A 10,887-nucleotide genomic window follows, 5' to 3' on the forward strand; every position below is an offset into this window, starting at 1 on the left:
ATCTCAAAAAAAGTAACTAACCCCCCTTAAACGATGGCCATTATTCAAAGAGGGGCTATTGTATTACAAATATGTAAAATGCGTTGGAAGCAGAATTTAATTCTGCGCATTTTGACACCTCGTTTGATACGATAGCCCAGAAAACAATAAACACCGGTCAATTTAATGTAGTGAGGTCCAGATTTGAAAGTTGCACTTACATACAAATTTTAACAATACTAAAGCACTCAGATATCATTACACAGATTTCCTTTCATTACACCGAGTATAAAATCAATACAATTTACTGCAACTTTCAAATCTTGGGTTACATTTATTTAAATGCACGATGTGATGTCAATATTTAGTCAATTGCTACAAATGAGGTGTCAAATTGTGCAGAAATAAATTATGCTTCCAACGCATTTTACAAATTTCCAATACAATCACCCGGTTTTGAATAATGGTCATTATTTAAGGGGATCAGTTACTTTTTTTGAGATGTTTATATAAAGCCACACAATACTCCCGACAATATACTATACACAGTGGTAATGCGGCAAGTGGTAAATCTACATTGTTCTGAAAGTTTTGCAAAAAAAAAAAAAGATTTCTTCCGCTTCCGTCAGCAACATCTTGTTCAAAGTTATGTTATTAATGCATTTGTACATTTATCAATTCCCTTGATTGATATTAGGCCTAGATACAATGGATTTTTTTCAAAAATATGATGCGTTATGCACCATAGGCCGTGGATATTCAATGGTGTTCTATAGTTGTTGTTGTTGTAAGGTAAAGTAAAGTGTCTGTTACGAGCAGTCGATTTTACATTAAACACACGGTTGTTTGATGGCATGTAAAACTGAGTCATTTTAAAGAAAAGTTGAACAATGATGGCGATATTTATCTAAAATCTTGTTTGTATCTTTACAAGAGGGAGACACTTCTATGGTATTCTAATATATGACAAGGGAACTTTCAAAAAACCTTTTATCATGAAACGTAACTTATAATTCATATTATTTGGCTAATTTAAATTTAGAAAACATGTAAATAGCGCCCTCAATGTACAGTTTATAGCATTAAAACTAAAAGTACCACAACAAAAGCAGAAAAATATGAATAATTGGATATAGAAACGAAAACCTATGTTAAAAATGGCTGCAAAATATATGTTTTTACACAGTTTATTATTGTGATAGCTGTTGGTATTATTCAGGTCTGGAATTGAACATTATAATAATGTATTGTTAGAAAAAATTAATAAATGATCCAATCAAACAACCGTGAACGTTCCATAATTCATGAACAAGCAAACGGGTGGAGCGGACGAATTTTGATGACCAATTTCAGTCTTATCATAGGAGTCTAGTGACATTTTAATTCGTTTTCTCGCAGACTATCTCAATCGACAGACGAACAATGACGGACCTCGGTACCACGGCTCAAATTCAGTCATTCAACCAACCAAACGGGTATCTCCCAACCCGACGACACATCCGTCGGCACCGCCGACGACAATTTTTCACCCAGCATACCACCACATGTATGCCAACGATGTCGGGAGCCGACAATCATTCAGCCAAGATGGTACGGGGATGACGGGGTCTAGTCACGACGGCAAAGACAGGAAGGCATATGTAGGTCATGGTGTTATTCCGACGACGACACTTCCTTTGAATTTAAAAACAACAGGTAGGCATTACACTATAGACCACAATGGCCTCATCCCAATGGCATAATCCAATAACTTCAATTAATCTATCAAAGTGCAAAATTTGACTTCAAGTTGCAGAGGATGAGTTTTTGTACCCATATTTTCTAAGGTCGTTAAATGAATGTACAAATATATTGGGGTTAAAGAACTGTGCCCTGATAGATGAACCTGTTATGGATCTAGTATTATAACCATCGTATTTTTAGGATAAACCATAAAATTCTTATTTGAAGTTCGTGTTAGATGTTTTGTAACAACCTTGCAACCCTGCTGAGGCTACAAGAAAACTTATACAAGATATTTTAGCCAGATTACAGAATCGGCTAAGAAGTATACTAATAATAGTTTCATATTATCTTAAGCCTTGCATTCAAAGTTCTTAACACCAGTGATTGACGGATGTGCGTTCACTTCAAAATGAAATAGCAATGGTTTATAGATATAGTTGAGCGACTCTGCCTCGCTGACCGGGTTCGAGCCCCGACCGTTCCCGACGTCATTATTTGTAGTTGGTTTCCAGTCCATACTAGCTGGAGCAGGTTAAGTTCTCCAGTTTCCCAATCTTGCTTCTAAAATTGCACTTTTTCGATGATTGTAAAGGTTTGAATTGAAGGTACATTGTACAGGCTAGGTATAGATAATGGCGCAAATAGCTATCATGGGTAACTGAAAGCGTCAACAAACAAACAAATATACACGTCACACCCAACAAACACACACACCAAAACAAACAAACAAACAAACAATATAGATAGTTGCTTTCCACAGTAATTCATCCGAGTATTATTATTCTTTTCTTTATAGAATCCCAATCCCGTACACCTTGTAGTGACTCTGGCAACAGTTCGCCAGGAATGGTAGAAGAAGACCATCAACACCAACATCAACATCCCATGGCGGCGCATCCCTTGTCTCGTCACATGAAGGAAGCAAACATTTTCCAATCACGCAATGGACATAATAAATATAATAGTTGTGGTCAAGTCGACTCAAAATTCCGAAATGCCCCAAAACGACACAGGAGTGTGTCTGATTTGGAAGAAAGTGATCTTGCCGAGAGAGTACCAAAAAGGCTGAATAATAACTCTGTTGAAGACATAAGACTAGAGCCAAGTATGCATCATGTTCAGTATTTAATGCAGCAACGAATTGCTGCAATGCACGGAGGTAGTGTTAAAACCGCATCGGCTGAAACGCAACAAAGATTACCCGATAGAGACCCGTCTCAATTTATCTTCCATCATCAAACCCGTCAACCCGCTGATTTGCTTGTTCGCAGACACAATGAGAATCCCTTGCAAACTCGAATCACGCCTCAATACCCTGTTCCAAGCCCATTGCCGTTCTTAGATGCCGCGGACGCTCTCACGGGTTGTATTTCGGTACTGATATCAACGGAGGCATGTATCATGAAGATGACGACGAGACGGTGGAAGATGAAATATTTGCCAGTGGAGAAAAGGCTTCAGGTAAGCTTCCTTTGCCATTATATTGTTATGTGATTTTTACTTTGTAGTTTTTGGTATCCATTCTGCTGAAGACCGGTAGCTTCATTGGCTTCGTTCAAAACATTCGTATTATCATTTTAATCCCTATTTCCGGACGTACTTGCTAGACAGAGCCAATGCTTTGATGCGCTCGTGAAACATGCCAACATAGTTCATTTAGTTAAATTCCAGATTGGTGATTATTTTGGTAACCGTATCAGGTTTTTCAATGATTTTGAAATATTTGGGAAAAGGGGGTGACAAACTAACACTATGCCGGATTCTCCACCACTTGTTGTGAATGAAACCTACGAGTTTCTGCAATCAGTTATTGGTTAAAGAAATCATACCATAATAGCAGGCCGACGTATCTCAAAGTTGCAAGGGGAATGACTCGCTGACTACACTAAGAGAAATAGACAGATAACAAGATATAACTTCACTATATGCCTAATCTTTAATTCCGCATAATATAAACAAAATCTCACAACGTAAATTATGATTTCCCGTACGCTTGTGATGTTTCTCCTTCAGTAGCTGGCTGCCGACTACAAAGAATCGTAGGGAAGAATGCATGAGAGAAAGACTGCGGAGCGATATATCTAAATAATTGATAAATCGAAAGAAAATAGCGCCATAACATATATCAATCCCATGCACGTATATTTTGGTATAACTAGAGTTGGTAGGAAGAACCCCATCCTAAAACTTTGTAAAGGAAATCTTATTTATTCATGATATTCTCTTTATCAACATTCTCCAGACTGTCGACTTCTTTGGGAGTTCCTGAGTCAGCTTTTGAAGCAAGAGAAGTACTCACCCTACATAAAATGGGAGGATGAAGAAAAACGTGTATTCCGCATACAGGATCCAACAGCCATCGCTAACTTGTGGGGAAGACAGAAAAACCGTACTAATATGACCTACGAAAAGCTGTCTAGAGCGCTGCGGTATTACTATAAGACGGGAATCATACAGAAGGAGCCGGGACAAAAACTCACATACAGGTGCGATATTCTGAAAAATGCTCAGCTCGTAATCGGCGGGCTTTTTAACATCGCGGATTGATATCAATATGTTTTATATTGAGAATTGTCTTGTGACATCTCGCCAGAAGCATCACGAATTATTAATGCAAGTACTTTCTTTAACTCGCAAAATGTAGAGCAGACAGGTCAACTTTAGCACTCTTAATGTTGGTCTACTTTTCGGCGTAGTGGTAAAAGCCCAACATTTCCCGCCGATTACGAGCTGATCAAATTATAGTTCTATTTTAAAAGCTGTACACGGTTGTTTGATGGGATCATTTATTAGTTTTTCAAACAAAACATCATGTACAACCAAATTTTAGGCCTGAACAGCTAAATGTGATATCATGCTAATTGTATACAGATGCTTTTGAGTCATTCTCAACTTTAATTTTCCCTCTTTTACAAAATTATTCACTTTTGTAGCATTTTTATAGCTTTTTCGGATATAAAATGTATCTATTAATGACAAAATTGGTGGAGCTGTTTAGTTACTGGAAATTACTCTTTTAAGCTTTTAATACAAACAACTCCTTTTATTGCTTGCTAAAATGTGTTTATAAAATTTCCTTGTTGCTTGTTTCACCTATTCCAGCTGTTTTAATGGCAATATTAATCACCTGCCCCTTGCAAATAAAGAAATATGATTTAGGATAAATAGCGCCATCTATAGTTTGCATTTAGTTAATAATGAAGCCAATTCTATATACATCAAACAACCGTGTGTAAGTAAGGAAAAATGCTCCCACATACCGGCTCTAATTGTAACACATAATAGAGGTTGTCTTTTTTATTGGCCTTGAGGGGGACTGGGGAGGAAAGTTGCGAGATTGAAGAGGGTTAGTGGCCAAGCGGTTAAGACGTTGCGCTGTCGGCCGGGAGAATACGATCTGCGAGAGGTCGAGCCTTGGGCTTACCTTTAAGTGATAACTCTCTTTCTCATAAAATCAACCCAGAAAGTATCGAAACGATTATAGATAGTCAGATCGGGAACTGAAATATATATAGCAAAAACTTATAACGCGCAGCTTTCTCCTGTGTATTTTGATACCTCTTTTGTTGCTCTACGATATCATTTGGTCGAGTTATGGGCGCTTGAGTGGCTTCAAGTCGAATTTTGAAAGTTGCACTTAGCTCCTATTCAAGCCAAATGCGTTGTACTGTGACCAATAATTGACCATTGCTTTTGTCCGCCAAATTCAAATGAGTATGTGTGTCGCGTGTTGGATAAATTGAAACTTTCAAAATGCATATCAAGCATGAGTTGACTTTATTAATTACGGTGGTCGACTGGTTGTTGTAATTCAGTTCAAATGATACATATACAAATGATATATATCGCCCTGCACCAAATGTTAAAAAAACCCAGTTACATCGCACTTTTATTCTTCATCAAGATATTCAATGTTGGATGTAAACATTGATTATATTTAAGGAAAATTTTAACTCGTTTGTGCGGTATTAAGACATGGGCAGTACTCGTGAGATGAGGATGCAGTACCGTATTTGCGCATATTGTATTTTGTACCACTTGAAATATTATAATGAATCAAAATGACTGGTCTAGTACATTTCTTGCTGTAATTTAATATATGGCTTAAATTTTATTCTCTCAGGTTCCTACAAGACCCAAAGGAAATCTCCAATATTCAGCGCAACTCCAAAAATAAATCTAAAGCATCTAACGACTCACCACGTGCAGAGCCGACGGTAAATACGGAAGACCAACAATCTAACAGTCCTCAATCGACCACAGAGGATCCATCAAGTACCAGCAAAGAAGACTATAGGCATGACCACTCAACAAATACAGTTACCAATGGAGTCAATGGAATGTTGAGAACCGACATCGACTCTGTCTCTTCTTACTCAGGTTCGGATGGTACGCAAGAAAAGATCATGGAATCCCAGCAATTCCAGACTCCGTCACAGACATGTACGCGTCAAGAGACTGATATTTGCAATCAGACACTTAGTAGGTCGGTTCTAGTGGTGCAATCTGATGAAGAAATTGAAGAATTGAAAGCACCAAACTTGTCAAATGATCACGCGGTCGTTGTTAAACAGGAGGAATGTCTTTGGTGTTAAAGGGCCAAAACAGGAACTCTCAAATGGCGCGCGGCAATTATCACAATGCGTCCATGCCACGGTGTCGTGTGATTGTTATAATTGAAAATGTGGTAATACGGCAATGATCATAATGAAACGTTGAAGCGTGGCCATTGTAGGACACCATTCCTCACGTCCACGATCATGGTCGTATCACCAACTTTCGTAACGCTCCGGCGTAACGCTTTTACCTCGCGCTGCACTGCATCGTATACTATTTTATTTCGAACTAGTCATCATCAGGTTACGGGCACGGCTGCGGTTGCAGTCAATGTATTGGTAATGTAGTGAGCTGTTTCACCAGACCGGGCCCGGGGCCGAGATGTTTAAATTGGAGGAATGAGTAACTGCTTCATAATGTCGATGTTTGAGCTGTTAACTGACTTTGAAGACAATGACAACAAAATGCAATGTACCGTGTGAAAAGTGAGAATTGAAGATGAGGCTGAAATGGTTAACCCCTGAGCACTACCTGCCGATCTAATATTACCTCTCATTGGTCAATTACGTGACATCTTCACTTTAATCACCAATCAGAATGGAGCTTTGCAAATAATTCACCCTAAATTTTTTGCGTGGTGAAATTATTCTAACAATGTTGCTGATTGGTCCAATTGATAATGACAACTTCTTTTTGACCAATAGGCAGGTAGCTCTGATGGGGTTAAGTTAAATGGCGACAGCTAGTTGGAAACTGAACGAGTATGTGCTTTATTGCAGTGCAAAGTACTCAAAGATGAAGTCATTTAAAAGAGCTGACGTGTTTATTGCTGTACAAACAAGACAGGAATGGCTGAATGGATGGATTGTTCCTCGAAGACACTGAAATAAGAGCCATATTGCAATGCCAGATCCAAAACAATAATTATTGGAATGTTTTCGTGGGATTATTTTGTATCTTGTTTGGTGGAGTAATGTTCAAATCGTTTCAAACATTTGCGGTAATTGTATTGTTTCTTGTGTTTTAAAAGTATAATCTTTACTCAGATATTTTACAAATTGTATGCGTATAACCAGAGAAGATATTTTACCCTTCCCAGAATCCTTTGCAACATGACACATCACCTCATTTCATCAAATGATACTCCCATTAGTTCCCTTTGTTTTCATGTTGAGAATAGACTATCTAAACATCGGTCGATAGTCAAGAAATAAACATATTTTGCAAGATCTGGATGTGCTGTTCATTGAGGTGCATTTTGTCATTATCGAACCATATTGCACTATAGATAGCAAATCAGTACAGGAAATTAAAATGGGAGAAATGCATTATGGGACGTGTAAGATACCTTCTCTGGCGTATGATATTACATAGTAAGTGTACGTATTGTGTAACATAAACAGATTTTCGTCCTGCCAATTAGACAGTCCGTCTGTACCCAGTAAAAAGTGCCTCGAGTCATGATAATCATGAGTTTATTATGTCTTTCGGAGTAGAGCATCCTATGTCAACAAGAATGTTGTTTATTCTATAGAAAATACGTGTGAAATATTTCGTCGCATGCGACGTTGTCATCAGTGTTACAGCAGTGGTATTGCGTAATGCATTATTAGGGACCGTTCACAAACACTTGTAAGGGGGGGCCTGATGCAAAAAAAAAATCATCGCAAACATTTTTCGCCCCCCCCCCCTTACAGACCTCAAAAATTTCAGCCCCCCCCCTTTTTGACATGAAAATTATGGGTCAACCCCATAGAAAAGCATATAGGCCTAAACTTAACTTTTCAAGGAAAACTTAGGAGGGTCAAAAATTTTCAGGGCCCCCCTTTTTGCATCAGGCCCCCCTAACAAGTGTTTGTGAACGGTCCCTTATATACAACAGCGAATTTTTACCATCCATGCCGCGCCGATCCACGGCCGGGACAAGTTCTTCTATTACTGTTACGGTATGATCAGGGAGTTTGTACGTTTATTATTTCTTATATTACAAGCTAAAAGTTCAACTACAATAACAAACATAATAGGCTGAAGTCTGAAAAGGGACAACCTTGTCGAACACCTTTTAGGGGGAAAGAATTTTGAAATCTATCCCCTATTCGCAGTGGCGTAGCCAATGGGGGGGGGGGCAGGGGCCGGTACATTTACAAGTTGTGCCCCCCCCGGTTCCAAAATCCTAGCTACGCCAATGCCTATTCGAGAAACAATTATTATATTATACATTTCATGTGGCTTGTAAAATTTTGTCAGATATTGATTTGTTTTTAAAGCTCCGAGAGTAAAATTATATTTGAGACTGTCGAAAAGCTTTTCGCCATCCTGCTACGCTAATTGCCTAAGTTATTTTTTGTAATTTTGAGAAGAAAGTACAAAATATGACTCAAGCATGCATTTAATCATATTTATTCTCCAATCTTTGCACAAGAACAAATGATAATGATACAAATGAAAGGGAACTGAAAACGTAACTGATGCATGCTTGAACCACATTTTGTTTTTTGTTTACAAAAATTACAAAAAATGACTTAGGCAATTAGCATAGCAGGCTGACGTTTTTCAATAAGAAGATGATTCCGGGAGAATCAGTTTCCAAGCCTCCACCTGGACCGACTAGTTAAATATGACCATGATATTTGGTGGTGCAGGTAAATTATATTGTACAGAAAATTTATGATTCCAGTGGATTGGGGAACATTTTTAACAGTGTAATTTTAGGAGTCGGTCACAGTATTTTTTGTGGGACGTGACACCAAATTGCATTCTGAATATAAGGAATGTCCTGATGATATAGACTAATCATTTTGATTTTTTTGAAAATCGCGATATAATACAAAAACATCTAAAAATTGTAGGTCTTTTTTGCACAGGGCCGGATTTACATTTATGGGGGCCCTGGGCCAGGCCAATATTTGGTGGCCCCCAAACGCACCGTGAGGAAGATATGTGCACTCAAGTGGCCAAGTTTTTTTGATTTTACTAGGACATTTTCAAATTCAATTTTAGACTACTTTAGCCCAAATTGAAGCTGAATTTGACTATATTATAGGCCAGTGCACTTTTTGTACACTATTTTGGCCCAAACTGGTGTTTTGCGGCTAATATGGAAGATACACACTGCACAGGGCAATTTGGGGACCCAAACATTTGGGGGCCCTGGGCCCGGGCCCATCTGGCCCTATGGTAAATCCGGCCCTGATTTTGCATGCAGATAAATAGCACTTGAAATCTTTTCAACTGAGTGGGCATCAACAATGGAGCCGCCCACATGTCAGATGAAACGAATTTCATTTGTTATTTACCTCCCTGCTTTATGGGGGAAAAAATGCCTATATCTTCAATACGAAAGGTCAAAATTTTCATATGATGGACGGCTTTTCATCCCAGCTACATACACGTTAAGTACACATCATTAGATTTATAAAGTTTACCTCGAGGACTTTTAAATGTCAAAAATATATTTTTTTAAAATAATTTGTTATAAAATTTGTATTATATCGCGAATTAAAAAAAAAATCAAAAGTCAATTACAAGAACGGGCAGCGGTTTAAATCAAGCATATTCTTTAAATGAGCGGTGCGTGTAAATACGTGGTGTCCCACAGGGTTCAAACTTTGGCCAAATGAATTGTTTTCTCTGACGTGGTGAATGACTCTCCCTTTGTTGGAAGTATGTGTGTGGACTCAAGTTGACTATTATGCCTCAGTGTGTCAAGTCTTAACGTAAATCTTAACTACACATTTATCACCAAATTGGGTATTGATCCAATAAAGAATGATTATACAGAATGATATGCATTCATAGCCACAAGTCACATCATCATGTATCCTGGGATATACATAATAATTATTTGCCTTGAACACTGTTGAAGAACAAACCTCGTCGCTGGGGTGGGGCCCCGGGGTGGGGCACATCATACATTTTTGGTGGGTATACTCGACCCCCCAGAATTTTGAGGTGGTGGGTCTTTGGGAGCTGACGGCGTACCGGTAAAAGGGGTCTTTGGGAGCTGCGAACAAATAAAAGGGGTCTTTAGGAGCTGCAAACAGCCAGCATCTTGATCCGAGACCGAACAAGTTTGTTTTGGTTAGTGGGTCAAGGTCACCCGAGGTCATCCAGGGGTTTGAGCAAATCATCGATACAAATAGTTACCCAGCAAACACAAAAACGTTTTAAATAAGTTATATTTTGGCTTTTGGTTCAGGTAAAAACGTTTTAATAACATTAAAATGTCGGGTTATATAAAGGTAATGATAACGTTTTAAAACGTTTTGTATGAAAACACACTACAACAATATTTTTAAATGTTTTCAAAAAATGTTATTGTATACTATTTTTGCAAACATTTTTGCCAAATATTTTGTCAATACTTAAATAACATGTTAAAATATTTGAACCCAGTAAACACAGAAATGTTCTTAAAATATTTTTTTCAAAACATTTTAATAACATTTAAATGTCGGGTTATATAAAGGTCATGAAAACGTTTTTAAAACGTTATTGCAAATATTTTGGGCAAACATTTTTCACAAAATATTTTATCAACTCCAAAATAACATTCTGTTTAGAATGTTTTGTATCAAGTTTTTAAGAATGTTTTTGGAATGTTATCAAAACGTTTTTATACCCTTT

General features: G+C 37.9%; 1 protein-coding gene across 1 annotated transcript in view; it reads left to right on the forward strand.

The window, feature by feature from the left end:
* Window positions 1–9,678, forward strand: part of LOC140167579 (transcription factor ETV6-like) — a 53,330-nt gene extending 43,652 nt beyond the window's left edge. Inside the window, exons 5-9 of the mRNA XM_072190878.1 lie at window positions 1,378–1,674; window positions 2,501–3,165; window positions 3,213–3,270; window positions 3,947–4,190; window positions 5,828–9,678. Of these exons, the coding sequence (XP_072046979.1) occupies window positions 1,378–1,674; window positions 2,501–3,165; window positions 3,213–3,270; window positions 3,947–4,190; window positions 5,828–6,299 (1,736 nt within the window). The 3' untranslated portion in view covers window positions 6,300–9,678. The remainder of the gene's footprint in view (window positions 1–1,377; window positions 1,675–2,500; window positions 3,166–3,212; window positions 3,271–3,946; window positions 4,191–5,827) is intronic.
* The last annotated feature ends 1,209 nt before the right edge of the window (window positions 9,679–10,887 follow it).

The sequence above is a fragment of the Amphiura filiformis genome, chromosome 13 (assembly GCF_039555335.1).
Source record: "Amphiura filiformis chromosome 13, Afil_fr2py, whole genome shotgun sequence".
Taxonomy (NCBI): Eukaryota; Metazoa; Echinodermata; class Ophiuroidea; order Amphilepidida; family Amphiuridae; genus Amphiura; species Amphiura filiformis.